Consider the following 22167-nt stretch of genomic DNA (forward strand, 5'->3'; position numbering starts at 1 on the left):
GAAACCACTTCTACCTTAGCTAAACAGACATCGTCACGCTTGACTGCACGTTGTGCTGTGTGTTTTGTAGGTCACGGAAACGAAATAAGAAATTGGACACTTTCCAAACCCTAGTCGTTGGAAGTGACTTGCTTGAGGGATTGTGGAGTATTTTTGTTGTAATTTATAATTAAGTTTTTTTTCAAAACAACGTTAAAATGCTGGGAATATGTCGTTTGCACAAGCGCTTTTTTTCTTCGTCCCAGGTACGTTGTTTACTTTGCAAACCATTTTTGCAAGCTATACAGTTGATAGCGAAATATTGCACTAGCGTTGTCGCTTAAAAAAAGTGTTGTTTTATTTTTTTGTGTAGTGAGGCAGCTCAGTGTTTGGTGTTTGCCTTGTGTTAAAGTTTAACTGCTGGACCCTAAATGCAATGCTCACATGTGCTAACTGGCATACACTAGCTTAGTTAGCAGCAGCACATGTGATCATTGCATTTGGGTTCACTATAAATATAGCCATTTAACACCCGTTTGCAATACACAGCAATACTGGGCAAACAAGATGAAGATTGCAGTTATTGGACAGTCAATGTTTGGTGCAGAAACCTACAATATCCTGAGGAAAAATGGTCATAAGGTGGTTGGAGTGTTTACAATTCCAGATGTTGGAGGCAAACAAGATCCCCTTGGTTAGTGTGTAATAAATACCACTGTTAAACTGCTTAATTACAAATAACAGTTTTGTTTCAAATGCACAGTTGTTGTTTTTTGTAACTTTGTTGATGTACGTTTATCTGTTATACACCAAATGTACAGCCCACTGCCCCACTTCTTTGCACTTTATAATCTTTCTATATTACACATATATTAATGGCTTTATGATTATGATTTTAGTGTAACTGTGTCATTATGTCTTCTTTTACTAAACATAATAAACTCAACTTGCATACTTACATTTATTTGCAGCTGTTGCCGCAAGCCAAGATGGAGTACCAGTGTTTAAATTTAAAAGATGGCGACTCAAAGGAAAACCCCTTCCGGAAGTGGTAGAAAAGTACAAAGAATGTGGAGCTGAGCTCAATGTCATGCCATTCTGCTCCCAATTCATACCAATGAATGTAATCGAACACCCTCATCATGGATCCATTATTTACCATCCCTCAATCCTGCCCAAGCACCGTGGTGCATCTGCTATTAACTGGTATGCACATAATTCTTAAAGGATAACAATGTGACATGTAATTGCATAATGCCACCTAATTGTTCAACAGGACCTTGATGTCTGGTGACAAAAAGGCTGGGTTTACTATTTTCTGGGCTGATGAAGGACTTGACACAGGGCCAATATTGTTGCAAAGAGAATGTGACATAAAGCAAAATGATACACTGGATGACCTTTACAACCGATTTCTATATCCAGAAGGCATTAAAGCCATGGTTTGTTTTTGTCTTTTTACTCAGAAAGTTTGAAATAATTTCTTGAGTGTAGATGTTTATGTTGTATAGGCTGAAGCTGTGCAGCTGATAGCAGACAACAAGGCACCAAAGATTGTTCAATCAGAAGAAGGGGCATCATATGAAGGAATCATGAAAAAATCTGTAGCAAAAATTGACTGGAATCAACCAGCTCAGAATCTCCACAACTTTATTAGAGGCAACGATAAGATCCCAGGCGCATGGACTGTTATTAATGGACAGGTGATTTGCGCTTTATTTTAGCAAGCAAACCTCTATATAAATTGAAGACCATATTTATGCATATATTTATGGGTCCCCTTCCCTGAAGGGGACACATATTGATTTTACTCAAAATGTTTTTGTTTTTTTCTTCTACCCAAAGTTTGTCCGACTCGTTTTTCCATCAAATCCTTTTGTAAAAGAATTTGTAAACAATGTCAGAATTGGCAAAAATTTGGATAGCTTGTAAAGTATGCCAATTATCGTTATTGCGCCATTGCAGTTCAGGGGTTGTTAACAGCCCTTTGATGTCAGAAACATTAACGGTTGTTGCTCAAAACACCTCTAGTGGTTGAAATTTTAAACGTTGGCAGATTGGACTGAAATTTTGCAGTACTATTGATTGAGTCATTGTGGTTTCCTACTTTTAAGTTTGTGTGTGTTGAACCTCAATTAGTTATCCTACTAGCCCCCTAAAATGAGTTTTTTAATTTAAATAGTTTTTACTCCATATAGCATATTTAGATATGCACAGTACCAATCACTGTGTTTGTCTTCACAATACCAAACTTACTCATTGTTATCTATTGAAATGCATTATTTTCAACTTTGCATGTGTGGGGACCCATGAGTTTTTGCCTGCAGAAACAACCAAGATTATAAAAGACGATGGCTAATATGGGACTCAATACAAAATAAGCATAGGAAATATATTTATGTTTTAAAATAGATCATAGTGTATGTGCAAGGGCAATATGTGCTAAGCCACCCTTCTAGTTGTAGTATGATTTTTGAAACATATATTAGGTGCATGAAGTAGCATGTACAAAAATGACTTAATTTGGTTTGCTTGTGTCTTTTCTATTAGGAAGTTACTCTGTATGGATCAAGCACTCATAGAAGCAAACTTCCCACAGGCGAAGAAGTGGCAATTGAAGGTTGCAGTAAACCAGGGGTTATACACAAAAATGGACTGCTTATATATGGAAGCGATGGCAAAAAGGTAAGACTTTGAACTGTGTTACATGTTATCCTACAATGTCTACCATGAAAACATTGAAAAAAAAACAGATTAACATCAAAAACATCCAATATTCTGATGGTCGCATGGCACCTGCATCTAAATTCGGACAAGCAGAAGGTTCAGAAACATTGGAGTTGACTGAAGAAGAATTGGAGATGAAGTCTAAGCTTGTTGAGGCATGGACTGGAATTCTTAACAAGGAAATAACCGGCGATACAGACTTCTTTAAATCTGGTGCAGGTTCAATGGATGTTGTCAGGTTTGTCACTAATGTTATGCTTGTTGTGCTGTACTATTTTGTATGTTTCAAAAAAAAATGTTTTTAACTAGGTTGGTAGAGGAAGCAAGACAAAGAGTTGGAGTTGCACTGAAAAATGAAGACATCTACATGAACACCACTTTTGAACAGTTCATTCAGAAGGTAGCATCCTGCAAAACTTTATCTTAAAGTATGCATAAAAGCCCAGGCATTTATGATACTGTTAACATGTAGGTTATCCGTGTATCAAGAGGTCTAGAAGTAGAAGAAGAGTTGGATGTGGATTATGTTGAGAAAACTGCTCTTGGCATGACACTAAAAATGCCCCACCAACTGTTCATCAACAATGACTTTGTTGATGCATCCAATGGTGATGAATATGACTCGATTAACCCTGCAGAAGAGTCGGTATGTTTTTAAAAATTTCATCATTGGCATCACCAGAAAACAAAACTTGTTTTTCCAGGTGGTTTGTCGTGTATCAAAAGCAACAGTGGATGACGTGGATGAAGCTGTAGAGGCTGCCAAGGAGGCTTTTGAGGGCACATGGCGCGACATGAACCCAAGAGACAGAGGAACTCTGATGTTTAAGTACGTAGTAAAACACATTACTTTTGTAAAGTGGTTTTGTTAATGTAGTACAAACAAATCTTTATTTGCACAGACTTGCTGACTTGATGGAACAACATCAAGAGGAGTTGGCAGCCATTGAATCATTGGACAGTGGGGCAGTGTATACCCTGGCTTTAAAAACCCATGTTGGCATGTCAATTCAAACATTTAGGTGTGTAGTATATCATTAGTAGGTACAGTTTTCATTTGCGTGACATTATGAGTGTGTTTATTCCGTAGATACTTTGCTGGTTGGTGCGACAAAATTCATGGCAAGACAATTCCGATAAATCATGCCAGTCCCAACAGAAATCTTACATACACCAAGCGTGAACCAATTGGGTAAGTGAATATATTGAAATTGTGTTTTGTTTTATTAGCTTCACACAAATATTACCAGGGTGTGTGCCATTGTTATTCCCTGGAACTATCCACTTATGATGTTGGCATGGAAAATGGCCTCTTGTTTGGCTGCTGGAAACACAATGGTATTGAAGCCAGCACAGGTCACTCCACTTTCAGCTCTGAAAGTAAGTGTGTTACGTTAACAATGTGGTCATTTTAAGCACTGCCTTTGCAACAGCAATAATTAAAAGATTTTTTCATGTTCAATTAGTTTGCAGAGTTGGTTGTAAAAGCTGGATTTCCCAAAGGAGTCATTAACATTTTACCTGGGGCTGGCTCAAATATTGGTCAACGCTTGGCTGATCATCCAGACATCAGGAAACTTGGGTTTACCGGCTCAACACCAATTGGAAAACAAATCATGAAAAGGTTTAAAGTAACTAACATTTAAAAAAATGGCCATTGAACAACAAACATTTTTGTCACTTACAGTGCTGCAGTAAGCAATCTTAAAAAGGTGTCTCTTGAACTTGGAGGAAAGTCACCCCTTATTATTTTCGATGATTGTGACATGGACAAAGCTGTGCGATTTGTAAGAAATGCTTTTTGTTTTTAACAAATGATAAATGAAAAAACTTACATTGTTAATATGTTTTGCTTAACTTTTGCATTTGTGCAGGGAATGAGCTCAGTGTTTTTCAACAAAGGGGAAAACTGCATTGCAGCTGGAAGACTGTTTGTTGAAGAGACAATCCATGACGAATTTGTGAGTCGGATCATTGCTGAAATCAAAAAGATGAAGATTGGCGATCCCCTTAATGCCAGTACTGACCATGGTCCACAAAATCACAAGTAGGATCACTTTAGTAATATTGTCTTACATAGGCTTGGTTACACCAAGGATGCACAACAATCATACCCAAGCTTATAGGATTGTTGTAAAACTCGCAACCAACTAAAGACATAGTTTTGTCTCACCGGTAGTTAAAATAAGCTACAAACAAACGATATGCCAAAGTTGCTACACATAAATGTGATGCTGTATCTAACTAAGACACTGCTTATGATTCGACTTTCTGCAGGCTCACCACTGAGCTGTGTAGCTCAGTTGGATGAGCATGGATTTCAGAAAGGCTTCTGTTGTGGTTTGGAAACCCACAGCAGGCTAGATTTTTTATGGTCTTACATCTAACCACAACTAAGTGACAATTTGTCAGTGTGCTGTGCAAATATATTTATTTACAAATTTAACAACTTACGTACTACTTAAATACTGCTTTCCAAATCACTGCAGTGTACCAGCTCAATATTGTTAAATGTTGAACAATAATTTGATTTCCGTTGAAAATTTTTTACACACTCTGACAAATGTTTCTAATGTCTGTCAAACATAGATCTCACCTGGACAAGTTGGTTGAATACTGTGACACTGCTGTGAATGAGGGTGCAACCTTGGTTTATGGTGGCCAACGGTGTGACATGAAAGGCTTCTTTATGACTCCCTCTGTTATCACTGATGTGTATGATCACATGTATGTGGCTAAAGAGGAATCATTCGGACCCATCATGGTGGTGTCCAAATTTCCCAAAGGGTAAGTAAAAGTGCCCTTATTGGTGTTGATTGCTGGGTTTGCCTGCATTTTGAGATGGAACAACAAAGCAAGAATGCTACATTATATGCCTGCCTGGTAATTTGAGAACCCAGTACATAACTGTTGATGTATTACAGAGATATTGATGGTGTGATTAAGAGTGCAAATGGCACCGAATATGGTCTGGCATCTGGAGTGTTTACCAAGGACATCAGCAAGGCTCTTTATGTGTCTGAAAAACTGGATGCTGGAACTGTGTTTATAAACACATACAACAAAACTGATGTAGCAGCACCCTTTGGAGGTTTTAAGCAATCTGGTTTCGGAAAAGATCTAGGTCAGTTAGTTTTGCAACTATTCAAATTAAACGTGATACAAAATAACAATCATCTTGGGAACTAGAATGACCCCAGTTGATGGGAAGATGGTCAATTGGTTAGTGCAACTGCCTTGTTACAATGAATTAAACAGAAGGAATAGTGTTGTTTTGTTACATTCCTGTACCAAACACTGGTTCTGCGATTTCATCCCAGTTAAGTGTTGTGCTCAAGTACAAAGGAAGTGATGGGCTTCACTAAAATAAATTCAGAACTTCCTGAGCCAAAAAAATCAAATAAAAATACTTTAACAAGCCTGCAAGGTGACAGGATGCTCTATGGACACTGTTTGAAAAAATTAAACAAACCTTTGTTTTGTTTTCTAGGTGAGGAAGCCCTTAATGAGTACCTCAAAACCAAGGCTGTAACGGTGGAATACTAAACACATTGATGCACTGGGACGCTTTTTTGCACTCACAAACAACAGCAATGTAAATGTGTAATTCATATGCTTTCTGGACAAAACAGCATCTTTTTTAACTTCTTCAGCTATCATGGCTTGCTTGTAGCTATGCCTTTTAATCGTCTTTTAAAATTTACGAATATATATTTACTTCTAGGTATCTTTTAAAGAATTTTAATTTGGGTTGTTCAACTTTTTACAAGTTCCATCTTATCACCGAATGTTTGCATGCCAACTGCTTGTGAATGAATATTTCTGTTCTGGTGTACTTTATTATTCTTACAAAATCAAGTTACCTACAAACTGTAGTAGTCCATAGTTTTATGTGACGGCCACCATGCACAGTATCACACCTCACACTCAATATATACCATATTTGTTGTTTAAAGCTTAAGCCACAAACATTTGTGTTTTGAATTGAATTTTAACACCGCAATAAAAGAACAGTGAATTTACCTGAATGGTTTGCAAGGTAGCAGGCATAAATCAACATTAGTTAACAGGACGGCAAGATAAAGGCAAGTATATTACTATAAAGTTTCTTCTGGTCGAAAATGTATGCCTTTAAATCAGGGGTGTCCAACCCGTGGCCCGCAGGAAGGTTCTGAGTGGCCCGCACGTTGTTTTCGAAACGAATTAATTTATCAACTTAATCACCTACGTAATTTATGGAGAACTTTCATTCCAAAAAAATGTCATTTATTGTTTGCTTTATTTCTTTGTTAATAGACTGATACACAGCTGTACAAGTTACCATTTTATTGCATCACAATGCACATTGTTACGCATCACATATTCTACATTGTTACGATCACAATCTTACTCGTGCTTTCAAATTCAGTCGTAATATTTCTTGCTTCATGGCGGTACATCTAATATCAGAGGCTTGCGCAAAATGCATTTGGCAGTGAATTATCTCCTGCGCTCTGCAGTGATATAGATTATGCCAAAGAGGAAACGAAAAGCAGGTAACGCTAAGAGAATATTCAAAGAAAGGTGACTTTAAATCCCCAGTACACATAATCGGTAATTTTATCTCACCGAATATTGCCAAACTTGTTAGAGAAAAACAGTGCCAAACTTCACATTGCAAAGTCAACGTGTGGTAAAAACTTTGTTGACTTTACTATATCTTGGTCTGTTTATTCATTGTTGTTATAATTGTAAAGATCTAAGATTAGAATTTCGGTGTGAGGATTTTAATTAGAAATAATAAGACAGCCATTTGTAAGATTACAAATTAGCAGTAAACAGTCAAGTGGCCCGTGCAATCATTCGTAAACCGCATGTGTCCCTTTGGCCAAAAAGGTTGGACACCCCTGCTTTAAATAGATACAATAATGCCTCTATAATCACAATTATCACCCAGATTGAGAAATAACTCACTGTGTTATGCTCTTACCATTTTGCCACAAATGAATTGTATTTCGGTCTTGAAAAAGGTACGTTTTGTGTAACAAAGATAACTGAATATAATAAAAAGAGTAGTCTGTTTTTTGCAATTTTGGTTCTGTCCGAACTTTTGCTTATCACAAAATGACATTTGTCAGATTTTGACCAGTTTATACTCTTGTTGCACTATTACCGGCAAATGTTAGCAGAAATCTGCATAAAGTTTTAATATTTTCTAAAATCTGTACATAACTTGTAAAACACAAATTCAGAACGTTTATTTTACCTAAAAAGTTCCAGGCCACATAATTTGTTGTGCTATCTTTACAGTAATTTTGCAAAAAAACATGTAAAATCAAAAACAGCCAGTAAGAACTCCTCATATTGGGGTTATTCTCGGCCTCAAGCAACATCTTTAGGGTAAAAGGAAATCTGCATTTGTTTGCTGTTCATCTTGGTATCAAGTGTCTAGCATTGTATTTTGCTCCATGACCATATTTGGTCATATTTTTATCTGCTGTGCCACATGTTCCAACACCAACTTTTCCATCAGCTCCCTCGGGTGATGCAAATATACTTTTTTTCACCTGCAACAATGAACGTTTTACATGTCATTCAATTTTAATATATGCTTGTATTGTATAAAAAGATTTTTCTATTTTGACAGTTTGGTGCTTTTTTATATTTTTTCTATGCAATTTAATTTAAAATCTCATAGAACAAACAAAAAAGAATAAGTAAAACTGTCAAAGAACAACATGGAACTCACCCTTCCTTTCCATGTTTTTGAGTAGACTTTTTTGTTAAAATCCATCCATTTGTTTTTTGAAACTTCCGACTCAGCTTCTTTTTCTTTTACTCGCATTTTCTTTTTCAGATTCCTCTTTTTCCTGTACTCCCTTTGTTGTATTATTTGTTCTTTCCTATACAAAGGATGGTGTGACAGAGGCAGGGTTGTACTGTGTATAAATTATGACCCTTAACTTACTTCAAAACGCTTTTACTTTTTTGACTGGAACCAGGTATTACTCGATCACCACCAGCAGGAAGAGGTCTTAATGTGGATATTTGACAAATATCAGACTTTTTATGCTGAGGGAATGAAACTGCCACAGTTTCACTCTGGGGAAGTATGTCCTCGATGACTGCCTCATAATACCTAAAAATATAAAGCAAACTTAAACAAATGTCTTGACTGTAAGATAAGAATGATAGAAGGTATACATACGTCTAAAACAGTGTTTCTGTAACCTTTTTAATTTTGTAAATATTTTCCAAGACCACTAAACCGAATCCTGCAAACATATTATTTATGACAGGTAAGAAAAACCTAATTTGGCATCTAATAGTAGTAAACGATCAGGCCAGGGTGATATTAAACCTATTGAAGACTTTCGTTTGATATACTGTTAAGACTCATGCCTGGAAAGTGATTACTGGTAGATGGCAAGTAAAGCACTTTGGAATTCCATTGTATTTGTTTTACTGGAGTTCGAATAAAGTGTCATTATGATGCAATGATCATGTAAGTCATTCTCTGTAACATGGCGATATCAAAGCTTCTTTGCTGCCATGTTATCATGGTTAACAAAGTTTTCAAAGTGCAGTCGACCAGTGACTGTGAAGCGCTTACTTGGCCCTTAAAACTGTTTAATTTTGAGACTCCTGCTTAACTCCACCATGTGTTATGCGCTTTTGTGCACTAATAAGTGAGAAGACAAAAGTTCAAACCACCCCATATCTTAAACAAAACAGAAGTGCTAAAAAAAATGATTGATACACCAGCGCACATTCAGTCGATATAAAAACTACATATTTGTAAAAGGTTAAATGGAAGGAATTTATAGAAGGATATATGAAACTACAAGTTTCAGCTATTGCAACATGATCTGGTGCTTAATACAGGACAGAGTTGAAGTATTGACATGACATATTGCGAGCACAAACATACATGATGCCCTTCTAAGTATTTGTGCCACCTTTTTGTTTAGAAACTAAAGCTTTAAAATTTATTTTCAGCATGTCAAGAACAATGAAATAACAGCAGTTCATACATGACCATCGCAAATAGTGTTTGATGTTCTAAAAAATAATAGAAAAGGATAGTGCACCCTAATGGTGAACATTTCAGGTTGTTGCCAACAAAGTAGACAACATTCTACACAACAAAGGAAATTAAATATTGTGCTAAAACATTGTGTGCAACCTGTGCCAGAAACGTAAACTGATTACAAAAATGGAAATTTATCTGTTAAAAGTATATAAATGTTCTATTTTGGTGTGTGTGATCCTCAAAGGGTATCAAATCACAGTAATTTTTGCGTAAAACATCTGATGATGGTAACAGATTAAAAAATGATATTGGGGTAACCCTAGTGATGGGCATCGAACGATTTCAGTGGTATCGATACTCGCACTCGGTATCGAAATATTTTGTCTCCGTTTTTGATACCAATGTGCGAGCAAGGCCGATTTACACTTTAAGAATACGGGCAACTTTTGGCCAATATTTGCTTCGGACAGCACAAAATAAAAAAAAATCCACCAGGTGGAAAAAATTCTGCCAGGTTACATATATATTTTTTGCTATCTCGTGGTGATTACATTTTTCGCCATGTGTGTGTGCACGCCTGCACCCCGTCGCAGATAAATTAACCAGTGATATACAACCAAGTACAACACTACACTTAAGTACTCGGTAATCGTACTCGAAGGTATATACATGTGGGGTATCGAAGGTATATACATATGGTACTCGGTATCGGTACTCGCTTCAAAACCTGGTATCGTCCCATCCCTAGGTAACCCTAATACAAAGCAGTACTGATCTTACTTTCCATCAGTACTTCTCAATGCTAAACATTTGTCACCAGCACTCCAATGACTTGAAGACCGCCGTTTAGAGGTAGAAGCAGGATGATGCTTTTCTTTAGCCTCTTTGGCTGTTTCTGTTCCCAACAAGTCTTCAGTGAGTTGAATTACCTAAAAATGCAGTTATTAAAACAATTTCATGCAGCAAAAAAAACAATATTATTCACAGTAGTGTTGTTGGATAATGATTGCATTTCAAAAAGAGTACATCCTTTACTTCAGGTACAAAGTTTAATTTTAACAAAGTCGTGACTAACAAAATAACCTCTTCCAAATCTTGTTTTAACTTGAGTAATTCATCATTTTCAGGGTCACTGGACAGGGCGGCTTCGACTTGAGTTAACTGAACCTTGTAGTTGGTAAGACTGGCACTTAAATCTTCAGCCATTGTTAAAAACACAATACAATATACAAAGCGCACAACTAACAAATTATTTTTTTTAAGTTTGCTTGATAAAATTACAACAAACTCTTCACTGTATATGAAACAAGTCAATTGTTGATCAAAGCAAAACGAGATTTGACCGACTTCAGGATTTCGGAACAATATCAAACTGTGACATACTATACACATTGGTTCGTGTTGGATGAATTTGTTTTGTTTTTCAAACCAATATAGAATCACTTCAACTAGTACTGGAAACAAAAGCAAAATTTACAAAACCAAATCCCTTGTTTTGTTTTTTGGCCACCAGAAGAGATTTTATCTTGGTATATTTGGGTAAACTATCAAACAGCTTAAACCATTGTTGTAGCAACCAATAAAATAACCACATTGTTCAGCAAAACCAGCAAAAATTTAAACAAAAGTTTCTTACAAAACTGAGGCTCTTTATTTAAAGTGGGTGTTCTTTGTTTTACTTTTATTTTGGAGTAAATAAAAATGTGAAAAGTCACGTGACTCGTCCCGCCATTTGTTCACGCATGTGGAAAAACAAAAGACTTTGAGCGGAACTAAAGAAACGATTACCGAAACAAGCCGGTTAAGGTTAGCGTTGTGAGCTGTTGACTGCTGCTTTTGTTTGCTGTAAAGCAGATGCCTTAAGGTTAAAATCGGACTTGTTGTTCGTCTGTTACTGAAACAAAGTGCTCGTCGTCAAACATGGTGGTAGAACTTGAAAACCATGAGGAAACATCCCTCCCTTTGATTCCTTACGTCGGGATTCAAAACATGGGAAATACATGTTACTTGAATAGTGTTTTGCAGGTTAGTATGTTTTGAATTTAAACTTGACTTTAAATATTTTATCTGGTTTATTTTACCATAAAAGCATTGCATTAAATTGCCCTCATAGAAACATATTTTGCAGTTATGAAATGAGTTTCTGGATTTTGGGGCCCTTTTGTTTCTTTCAGAAATGAAAATTTTAAAAATAAATTTGTGACAATCTGTCTGGGTAACTCTAGAAGAAATACAGAATGCAATACAAATGTAAAAAAAAGACAGTAACTTTTTGCTTTTGAAAGAAATTTCGTTTACTCCGCAGAATTTATCATTTACTTTATAACAATCAGATTTTTTACTAAACAATGGGAATTTTTTAAGGCACTCAATTATGAATTTGTTTTTGTACATAGGTTTTGTTCTATTGCCCAGAGTTTGTGCAACGATTAAGGCAAACGAGGCTGAAAATTCAAGAAGTTTGTGAAAGAGATCAAACCAATTTTTCTGATGAAAAGTTTAATATTCTAAAGGGTAAAAATACTGTAATTTTGTGCATACAAGCACATTTTTGAATACTGCTTAAACTGTACGAACTTCAGAACTAGATCTCCTCTATACTGACATGAATTCCTCAAGGAACAAAATAGTTCAAAAACTTTCAAATAACTCACAAGAATTGCCTGAACCTGCCAGGTCTGTGCGGCCAACAAAATTCATGGAACATTTTAGGTGTGTATTATGCAATGTTTGTCTAAGTAAACATTTCTTCTAATTTAATGATCATCTCTTTTGATTTTGTACAAACAGAAATGAAAATCCACTATTTGAAGCATACACTCAGCAAGATGCCCAAGAGTGCCTTCATTGTATTTTAAATGCATGTGGTAACCAATCCCTACCGTGTTCCCAACCAAAAAACGTAAGATGACAAGTAATTTTTGTGCACATAAAATATATATTTTGACATTTTCTTTATATATTCACATGCAGACTGAATGGCATGAGAAGGGTCAAGTCCAAAAGATGTGTGGTGGTCGAAAGTTGCAAAGTGCGACAGTAATGAAAACCTCAATTTCCCAAAACCCTAAAGATCCAAGTACTTCAAAACACAAAAAGATTATTCTAAAAAGACCTCCAGCTTCTAAATATGCCTCAACCAGTCCTTCCAAATCTCTGGAACTTTTGTCGAGTTCAGTTGTTTCAGCAGGTTGTTTAAAGCATTTAAAAAGGAAAAGAATTGTGTCCTCGAATGAGCCTAATTGTGATGCAAACAAGGAAAATGTGTTTGGGGTTTCACGAGAATCAATATCCACATCAGAACCTCCAAGTAAAAAACCTTGCACGTCACAAGATCTTTTACCAAGTTCCAAGAATGCTGGAACCAAAGGTTTAAATATAAAGGGCTTAAAAGGCATCTTTGCCAAAAAGAAATACACTCTGTGGATTAATAGTTCGAAGAAACCTACAGGACAACCATTAAAAGCAATTTGCAAGAAAACAGTAGAATCTCAAGCAAAGGCAAAATACTCTAAAATATGTACACAACCAGTAAAAACAAATGCTTCTTCAGATAAGGATAACTTTATTCAGGACCTTTTCTATGGGCAAGCCCTCACGACCATTAAATGTTTTGAGTGTGAAACAGAAGTCCATAGATCTGAACCTTTTCAGGTAAAAATTTTGCTGTTTGTTCACACCCCTCGATTTAAAAAGAAATCAACTATGTTGTTTGCCTATGTTGGTCACATATTGACCATTAAGTTAAAATTTAAACCAAATTTTGACAGTTTCTTTATAGTTAGCAATAACATGGCCTAACTTTCTGTTGCAGGATATAAGTTTACCAGTTAAAGCTTCTACCACATCAGATGATCTAGGCCCACATGACCTAACCAATGATGTACCCACAGAGGTAAACTGTTCATCTAAAATTTGTTTAACATACTGTATGGCAGTGCTCTTCAACCTTTTTAGTGGCACAGAAACCTTAAGATGTTGTGCAAATTTTTGCACAAACCCCCCGAAATTTTTTTTTAATACAAATAGGCTACATGAAAAAACACGCATTGACATGTGGCTTGGATCAGTTGTTACTACATTTGTCTCGCAATTTAGCCAAAGTGTAGCAATGCTGGGTTTATTACATCATAATTGATCAATGGTGTAACCAAGGTTAACTAGATTGTACAGACGAGCAGTAAGCCTTTTTACATGAGCGAATCGTATCCGTGATGCGCATTGTGTGACGTCACGATTTCGATTCGCTAAAGCGTAAAATTACATGGCTGCCGAACCGAATCACATCCAAGGTTTTCAGCTTTGCGCAAAAGCGATATGGTGGTTATTGTAAAGAGATATACAAACATAAGGCCGGTTAATTGTTAATTTTAAAGTATTTATGGGTCCCCTTCCCTGGAGGGGACACATATTGATTTTACTCAAATTGTTTTTTCTTTTTTTTTCTTCCTTTTTTTTTCTCCCCAAAGTTTGTCCGACTCGTTTTTCCATCAAATGTTTGATGGATTTGGCTGAAATTTACACAGATGGTAGATATAGTTATGTAGATGTGCATCCCACTTTGTTTTTGTTGATAACCCCAGTATTTACCCCGCTAGCCCCCTAAAATGGGTATTTTTTCCCCGAAGTTTGTCCGACTTGTTTTTCCATCAAATGTTTGATGGATTTGGCTGAAATTTACACAAATGGGAGATATAGTTATGTAGATGTGCATCCCACTTTGTTTTTGTTGATAACCCCAGTATTTACCCCGCTAGCCGCCTAAAATGGGTATTTTTCCCGGAAGTTTGTCCGACTCGTTTTTCCATCAAATGTTTGATGGATTTGGCTGAAATTTACACAGATGGTAGATATATTCATGTAGATGTGCATCCCACTTTGTTTTTGTTGATAACCCCAGTATTTACCCCGCTAGCCCCCTAAAATGGGTGAGTTTTTAAACAGTGTCAGAATTGGCTGAAATTTGGATTTCTTGTATAGTATGCCATTTATAGGTGTCAATTGTTGTGTTCAACCCTGTAGTCCTAACATTTACCCCACAAGCCCCTAAAGTGTAAAACGTATTTGTATGGTACTGGGCACCACAAACGAAAGATTTCTTTGGAGCAATAGTGTTACAAGGGCAACCAGTTGTTTGTTGCTCGTTGGTGGGTTTCTTGGTGGTCGTTTTTGCGCCATGGCAGTTAGGGGCTTGTTAACAGCCCTATGACGTCAGAAACATTAACGGTTGTTGCTCAAAACACCTCTAGTGGTCGACATTTTAAACATTGGCGGATTTGGCTGAAATTTTGCAGTACTATTGATTGAGTCATTGAGGTTTCCTATTTTTTTAGTTTGTGTGTCGGACCCCATTAGTTACCCTACCCTACTAGCCCCCTAAAATAGTTTTTTAAACAGTGTCGGGATTGGACAAAAATTTGGGTAGTATGTTGACTATGCTATTTGTAGGTTTCAATTGATGTGTTTTACCTTGTAGCCCCAACATTTACTCAACTAGCCCCCTAAAATAAATGAACTTTTAAAAAACGTCCTAATTATATAAAATTTTGCAAAGTTTATTAAACATACTAAGTCCTCAAATGTTATGTTTTGCCCTGTAGCACCACAACTTAACCAACTAATTCCTAAAATAGGTGAACCTTTTCACCATGTTCGAATTGAATGAAAACCGGACAGCTTGTAGAATTTTAGTGATGGGACAGGTTCTCGGTACTCGGTATCGATGGTAGCGAACAATTTCAATGGTATCGATACTCGTACTCGGTATCAAAATATTTTGTCTCAGTTTTCGATACCAACGTGCAAGTACCGAAGGCCGATTTACACCATAAGAATACGGGCAACTTTATACCAATATTTTCTTCAGACAGCACAAAATTGGAAAAACGTTCTACCAGTTTACGTATATCTTTTTCTCTATCACATGGAGATTACATTTTTCTGCATGTGTGTGTACACACCTGTACCCCGACCATGGCAGAAAAATTAACCAGTGATATACAACTAAGTACAACACTACACTTTAATACTCGGTAATCGTACTCGGTATATACATGTGGTACTCGTACTCGGTATCGGTACTCGCTTCAAAACCTGGTATCGTCCCATCACTATAGAATTTGCTATTTATTTTTTGTTTTACCCCATTATGCCACTACTTACTCCTTCGTTTCTTTGAAAAGGAACGTTAAATAGGACATACTTCAAACAAAATCTGGGGTGAATCTAAATTGATATAGTTTGTACTCTACATCAGTGGTTCTCAACCTTTTAAGCTTGCGGACCGGTAAACTTTCAACAGAAATTTTTCGGACCGGTGGACAAAATCAACTGAAAATGTAATTACGACAAAAATATGCAATTGAAAAGAAGTATAAAAAAATCATTTTAATGAGAAGTTTGCTGCTGTCTGTTTGTTATTATACGTGTTAAACGCGGTTCTAGTGAAGTTTCAGCAAGGCGAAGTAAAGCGTTGACTTCCACACGATTTCTCTGTTTGGTCTTGATGAGAGATAGCGATGAAAAGCTTTTCTCAGATAGATAAGTTGTACAAAAAATTAGCAGTAATTTCATTGCTTTGTCACTGAGTTCCAGATATTCGTTTCTAAGCGAAATCCAAAATTGTGACAATGGCAAGTCTTTATGCTTGGACATCAATGTGGTGTCGCAGGAAAATTCAATCAGTGATTCCTTCTCAATCACGTTAAGATGGCACGAATTAATATCAGTTGCAAAAGGATTAACAATCCAAAAGTTTCCTTTTCGAGGATCTGCAGTTTTTGGAAAATATTTGTCAAAACTGATGCTTAACTCTTTTAAGTGTTGACTTATAACAGCAAATAACTTTCCTATGTTAACAGAAGCATTTGTCACGAAGTCTTGCAAACATGGAAACATATCGATATCGCCTTTCTGCACTTTGCTACTCCAAAACTCCAGTTTCATTTTGAAAGCATCAGTTTTGTTACGTAGTGTGAATATGTTGGTGTGCGTACCTTGCAGAGAACTATTAAGGTCGTTCAAGCGGCTGAATATGTCCGCTAAGTATGCTAGTTTGGCTATCCACATCTCATCGGATAAAAATTCTTTTAGTTGAGAATTTATTTCACGTAAAAACTGCTTGGCTTCTTCTCTCAACTCAAATAAACGAGAGTCCTCTCGAGAGCCAACTTACTTCGGCATGAAATAACAGATGTTTATGTTGCGAACCTATGCTATCACACAAAGCCTCAAAGAGCCTTGAGTTCAATGCTCGGCCACATATAACATTTATAATCTTCACTGTGCCGTTCATAATGTCGTTCAATTCAGGAGACAGTTTTTTGGCAGATAAACTTTCCTGGTGTAGAACGCAATGTGTGATCAGCAGATCTTTGTTTGCCACTTCTCTAATCTTCGCAGTTACACCCGAATGACATCCAGTCATGTTAGCAGCACCGTCAGTACAAACACCGACACATTTTCCCCAATCTAAACCTTGCTCTTGCACATAGTTATTCGGAGACCGATATATTTCTGAGCTGGTCGTCCGCCCAGGTAGTTGGAGACAACAAAGAAATTCTTCAATGATACTACCTTCATTCTCATACCGAACAAAGCAATTAAGAATAGCACAATTGCTCAAGTCTGTTGATTCGTCAAGTTGTATAGCGAAATATTTGGATTTGTTTACTTGTTCAATAACTTGTTGTTCAACATCGATTGCCATATCCATTATTCTCCTTTTTACTGTGTCGTTTGAAAGTGGTATGGCTTGAAGTTTGTTAGCTGCTTCCGGACTCAAAACCTCTGTAGCAGCTGCAATCATGCAAGGTTTTACTAAATCTTCTCCAATTGTATAAGGCTTTTTAGTTTTGCTAATTTGAAGTGCAATTAAATAAGAAGATTTAAGAAGGGCTTTATCAGTCGTTGTCATCTTTAGCATTTCGGTTCTTTGATGTTCAGTTTCGCTAAGTAATCTTTTAAAATACGCCAGAGGCTTTCCAACGAGGTTGGTATGCTGTGAGTGAAAATGCCGCCTAAGCTTTGAAGGTTTCATTGCGTCGTTTGAAAGTATTTTGGCGCAGATTAAGCACATGGGAAGCGGTACTTTTTCACTGCTAGGAGCAATAGTGAAACCGTGTTCCAAGTACTTATTGTCGTACTGCCTTATGAAACCTCCTTTTCGCTTTTTACTTGTTTCTGCGCAATCCAGATCAACATTGCACGATCGTTTTAAGCCATGTTGTAAATTTGCAGTAGGGTTAGTGTCTTTCTCTTTCCTCACCAGTAACTCAACATTAACTGAAGCAGTAGGGCTAGTCCTGCCTCTTTCCTCACCAGTATCACTAACTTGATTTCACTGCTGGTTTTCTTTTGAAAGAACTTAATAATACTTTGCTGTTTGCTTGACTCCATTTTACTATTAAATTTTGCTCAATTTCGTTCACAAGCCTTTAGCTTTCACATACAACTGGTCTTAAATAACGTTGGCACTACATTTACAGCATTGTGACGTACTTACAACTTTTTTTTACGTCACAATGCTCACAATCAGTTTATAATTGAATGTTTTATTTCTTTAATCAATGGACAAGCCTTCAATATCTTGCATATTGCAATTGAGATATAGAATTATAATATATTTGGTGGACCAGCAAGAAAGTTCACGCGGACCGGCGGTTGAGAAGCACTGCTCTACATAGTATTATTATTTAAGCCCAGTGCCGATCACTGCGTTTTACCTTACAACACTAAACGTTCACATGGTTATCTCTTGAAATGCATTACAGTCAAACTTCGATACTATGCCACCTTGATATTATTCCACCCTCGCTACTATACCACTTTTGATCGTCACCAACTAAATTCAATAGAAAATATATTTACTATGCCACCCCTTACCCTTGATACTATGACACATGAGAGTACAGTATTACTGTATTAACGGTCTGGTTCCGGATTGAAAATTGACAATTTTCGGTTTGAGCTCATGATAAAACAGAGAAAACATGAAAAACAAATTGTTGAGTAAACAAACATGGTCATGTTAAGAGGTTTCACGGCTTTGGTGTTATTTTATATATTATAACACGAACCATAGCATATGGTATATTTCTGCAGCATGAAGATTTAAGCGGTGACTTGTCCTGGGCTTTATCAGAATATGCTGCACAAGATATTTTGGATGGGGAGAACAAGTATTATTGCAATGCCTGTTGCAGGTAATACTGATTAGTTTTGGCATATGATAAGTTGTTAACTATCTTGATGTCGCAGATTGACTGAAGGTGGACAGAGTGTAAGGTTTAAACAGCTACCTCCTGTGTTAACTTTTCACTTGAAGCGATTTTCAACGTCGCTTGACACCTGCAACTTTAAAACTACAGTAAGTGGCTGTCAGTATAAAGGGGTTTTTCGCAACTTAATGCTAACAATGTTTAGCAACTTCCAACTATATTTGAGTTAAGTTTATTTCGCTTGGTGAAAGAAATCGTAGCTATACAATTGCACTAAAACAATCACCAAGCCAGATATAGCTGCACGATGTTAAATGTTATCGAGCACAAAACAGTGGAGGGCACAGTTGGTGGCTGAACTTGCTGCAGCTACACCAGATTTAGTGTTATTGATTAACATGAACCATTAGTGTTTTTAATCTGATGACTGTTGGTGTCAACATAACCTGTAATTCTAAATAAGTGTATCTAACAAGTGCACAATGTTGGTAAAAATTATATTTTGCATCATTTCTTAGGTTTCAAAGATTACCAGTTGTTTCAAAATCCCACCAAAGATTGACCTCAAACAATGGTGTGTTGATAGTTCTGGAGATGAAACTAACTATGAACTGTTCGCAATTATCATCCATAGTGGATCCACAATTACTGGGGGGCATTACCTATCTTTTATCAAGGACACACAATCTGGTTTGTTGCTCTATTTATGGTGTATATACATAGAGTTTTTTGTTCAGTACATGTTTGGTTTAGTAGAATCTGATGAAACGTGGCTGGAAATGGATGATGAAGATGTAAAAGTATTGAACAATGAAGCTATCCAGCGAGCGTTAGCAGGCGATTTTGATAACTTTTTCACAAGGACACCATATCTGCTGTTTTACCACAAAACAAAATAGTTTTTTGTATTATAGTGTAATGTGTACTTGTGCAATTTAAATGTGTTACTCGGTGTTGAGTTTTAAGCTCCACAACATGTCATATTAAATTTTAAACATGTTTCGATTTGCAATAGAAGGATGATAGGTAATAAAGTAACAATCAGCAACAATAAAAAACTGTATAAAATCAGGCATCACTATTAACCAGTGGCAGTAACGGTTCACTTTGTGTATTGCAACAACAACACTTAGATTTCACATAGGTATGTATTCCTTTGTTCATCAATAATTGCACTTCCTCTAAGGATCTACCTTTTGTCTCTGGAATGACAAAGTAAACAAACAAGAGTGATAATAGTCCAAACACAGTGCTTGCAGCAAATGGCCCTGCAAGACCATTGCCAGCTTTGGCAAACTCCAAAAATGTTGATGATATAACAAGGTTTGTAGCCCAGTTCAAACTTGTAACCAACGCAAATAGTCGTCCTCTTAAATGTGTTGGAAATATTTCTCCCAGTATAACCCATGTTACTGGGCCAAAGCTACAAGAGTAAGCAGCAACAACTAATACTAGAAGTGTCAAGGATATCCATTTTGTTGATTGTTGGTTATCTGAAAATATTTCAGTTGCATTCAATATGGACACATTTGTTGATATGCATAGATTTTGGCCAGATATTTTTGATGTGCTTGCAATAATAGTAATTCCAAAAACACACAGCGCAATGGTAATGCAACCAGCCAGCAAAAACTTCTTTCTTCCCCAGCGGTCAATAAACAGCAAACAAAACACAGTTGCAACAACTTTTGATACACCAAGGGCTATAGATCCCAAATCTGCGGCAGTATCTCCTTCAAATCCGAGTTGTTTTAGTATTGTGGACGCATAAAACAAAATGTTTGGTTCTCCAGTGCTTTGTTGGAAAACCGTTAACCCTGCTCCAACAACAATTGGAAAAATTAAACGTTTACTGCACTGTGATACCGAAATGCATGAACTATTTGTAGGGGGTAGATTTTTTTCGATTGTTAAAAACTCATCTGTACAAGTTGAAATGTTTGAATAGCGTCTCAAGCTTGCTAATGCATTTTTGGCTTCAAGTCTCTTATTGCATAGAATTAAAAAGCGGGGGCTTTTTGGTAAAAATAACATAGTTACAAGCACAAGAATGCCTCCAATACCAGAAAGGCCAAACATGTATCGCCAACCAGCAGTGTTATTGGCAAAGGCTAGTCCTATAAAATAGGAGAACAATATCCCAACTGTAATTCCAAATTCATTTAGGGACACAAGTTGGCCTCTAATATTTGCAGGAGATACCTCTGAAACATACACACACTCAGAGACAGCAGATAGTGCCATTGCAAAGCCCAAAACCAACCGCCCCAATAGTAAAGCGACATATGTTTGGCTTGCAGCAAGAATGACTGCCCCAATGCTGAAGAGCAGCGATGCAAAAATGATTGAAATTTTTCTTCCGAAGCGATCAATAAAGCAGCCACCAATTAAAGAACCCAAAAATGCACCCAAGAGAAGGAAACTAACAACCATCTCTTGTTGCGTACAAGTCAAGTTAAAATGTGACTGAAGTTGATCAATTGCTCCAGATACTATGCCCATGTCATATCCAAACAACATTCCACCTCCAGTTGAAATAAAGCCAATGGCAAATAGTTTGCCAGTTGGAACTGTCGATGATCCAAGACACCTGTAAATGCATACAAGCAAACTATTACCACTTTTTGATACAAAATGAGTGAGTGGTCACCTTTGTTATACGTTATATTACCCAAACAAATTTACCCCCCTTTAGAATTTATTTAACTAATTGCCATAAAACTTACCAAACACTCATTGTTATTTAGTCAGCTGACACATGAAACAACATCAAAAGATATCAACACACATAGCAAAAACGGTTGGTAAACCGGCAATCCAAAACCTTTCACCGTTCGCGCGGTTTGTTTCGGTCCGGTATTGTAGAATCACTTTATGTTGTGTTTTAGATTCAGACTTTCATAACAACAAAGACCGGTCAACTCATTGGATTTAATTCGTCATGTTTTGTTCAAGAAAGAAAAATATCCCAAATATGTGAACTGTAATTTGCTTTTTTTAGCAGCTGCATAAATTTGTGTGATTTGATTGCAATATTGGCCATATTACCATATGTCCCATAATATTTGTGATATTACGAAGACAAATTGTAAAGCGTTCCTTTTACGCCAAGCAATAGCTTATATAAAGAGGAACAAAACTTTGGCAATTTGCGACTGTGTTTTAGATCAAGACTTATAGCTAATTAACACCATTTTTATGACAGCTAGTAAACAACATTTACAGTTGTGC

General features: G+C 36.6%; 4 protein-coding genes across 6 annotated transcripts; 2 read left to right on the forward strand and 2 right to left on the reverse strand.

Annotated features, from left to right (window-relative positions):
* The first annotated feature begins 12 nt into the window (after positions 1-12).
* LOC145224158 (cytosolic 10-formyltetrahydrofolate dehydrogenase-like) lies at positions 13-6728 on the forward strand. Its single transcript, XM_080090595.1, has 19 exons — positions 13-245; positions 529-673; positions 951-1185; positions 1256-1421; positions 1491-1682; positions 2530-2664; positions 2733-2944; positions 3016-3106; positions 3179-3352; positions 3411-3535; positions 3609-3728; positions 3797-3898; positions 3957-4086; positions 4173-4330; positions 4394-4493; positions 4581-4753; positions 5296-5493; positions 5631-5830; positions 6197-6728. The coding sequence occupies exons 1-19, from the start codon at positions 198-200 to the stop codon at positions 6250-6252; spliced, it is 2760 nt and encodes a 919-aa protein (XP_079946721.1). The 5' UTR covers positions 13-197; the 3' UTR covers positions 6253-6728.
* Positions 6729-7677: 949 nt separating this feature from the next.
* Positions 7678-11151, reverse strand: LOC145224166 (survival of motor neuron-related-splicing factor 30-like). Its single transcript, XM_080090605.1, has 5 exons — positions 10802-11151; positions 10499-10647; positions 8654-8824; positions 8435-8588; positions 7678-8252 (listed from the first exon to the last, which is right to left on the reverse strand). The coding sequence occupies exons 1-5, from the start codon at positions 11108-11110 to the stop codon at positions 8115-8117; spliced, it is 921 nt and encodes a 306-aa protein (XP_079946731.1). The 5' UTR covers positions 11111-11151; the 3' UTR covers positions 7678-8114.
* A 286-nt stretch (positions 11152-11437) lies between these two features.
* LOC145224159 (ubiquitin carboxyl-terminal hydrolase 1-like) lies at positions 11438-19941 on the forward strand. 3 transcript variants are annotated; one of them, XM_080090597.1, is made up of 10 exons: positions 11438-11743; positions 12115-12232; positions 12301-12430; positions 12509-12620; positions 12692-13372; positions 13533-13613; positions 18821-18921; positions 18977-19085; positions 19455-19626; positions 19690-19941. In XM_080090597.1, the coding sequence occupies exons 1-10, from the start codon at positions 11639-11641 to the stop codon at positions 19833-19835; spliced, it is 1755 nt and encodes a 584-aa protein (XP_079946723.1). In that variant the 5' UTR covers positions 11438-11638; the 3' UTR covers positions 19836-19941. The 3 variants fall into 3 exon arrangements, with proteins under 3 accessions (XP_079946723.1, XP_079946724.1, XP_079946722.1); XM_080090598.1 differs by having other exon boundaries at positions 19693-19941; XM_080090596.1 differs by having other exon boundaries at positions 19455-19941.
* On the reverse strand, positions 19915-21843 carry LOC145224161 (solute carrier family 2, facilitated glucose transporter member 10-like). Its single transcript, XM_080090599.1, has 2 exons — positions 21663-21843; positions 19915-21526 (listed from the first exon to the last, which is right to left on the reverse strand). Exons 1-2 carry the CDS (start codon positions 21671-21673, stop codon positions 20005-20007), a joined length of 1533 nt encoding a protein of 510 aa, XP_079946725.1. The 5' UTR covers positions 21674-21843; the 3' UTR covers positions 19915-20004.
* Between the last annotated feature and the right edge of the window lie 324 nt (positions 21844-22167).

The sequence above is a fragment of the Phallusia mammillata genome, chromosome 4 (assembly GCF_965637545.1).
Source record: "Phallusia mammillata chromosome 4, kaPhaMamm4.hap1.1, whole genome shotgun sequence".
NCBI lineage: Eukaryota > Metazoa > Chordata > Ascidiacea > Phlebobranchia > Ascidiidae > Phallusia > Phallusia mammillata.

Excerpts from the sequence above, each read along its gene's own strand:
- LOC145224158 (XM_080090595.1), top strand. The coding sequence starts at position 198 with ATGCTGGGAATATGTCGTTTGCACAAGCGCTTTTTTTCTTCGTCCCAG. Across the intron at positions 2,665-2,732 it reads ATGGAAGCGATGGCAAAAAG|ATTAACATCAAAAACATCCA; the intron begins GTAAGACTTTGA and ends AAAAAAAAACAG. Across the intron at positions 3,536-3,608 it reads AGAGGAACTCTGATGTTTAA|ACTTGCTGACTTGATGGAAC; the intron begins GTACGTAGTAAA and ends TTATTTGCACAG.
- LOC145224159 (XM_080090596.1), top strand. The coding sequence starts at position 11,639 with ATGGTGGTAGAACTTGAAAACCATGAGGAAACATCCCTCCCTTTGATT. Across the intron at positions 12,431-12,508 it reads AAATTCATGGAACATTTTAG|AAATGAAAATCCACTATTTG; the intron begins GTGTGTATTATG and ends TTGTACAAACAG. Across the intron at positions 13,373-13,532 it reads ATAGATCTGAACCTTTTCAG|GATATAAGTTTACCAGTTAA; the intron begins GTAAAAATTTTG and ends TTTCTGTTGCAG.
- LOC145224166 (XM_080090605.1), bottom strand. The coding sequence starts at position 11,110 with ATGTGTATAGTATGTCACAGTTTGATATTGTTCCGAAATCCTGAAGTC. Across the intron at positions 10,648-10,801 it reads TAAAACAAGATTTGGAAGAG|GTAATTCAACTCACTGAAGA; the intron begins GTTATTTTGTTA and ends CTGCATTTTTAG. Across the intron at positions 8,589-8,653 it reads AAAAGTAAAAGCGTTTTGAA|GAAAGAACAAATAATACAAC; the intron begins GTAAGTTAAGGG and ends TCCTTTGTATAG.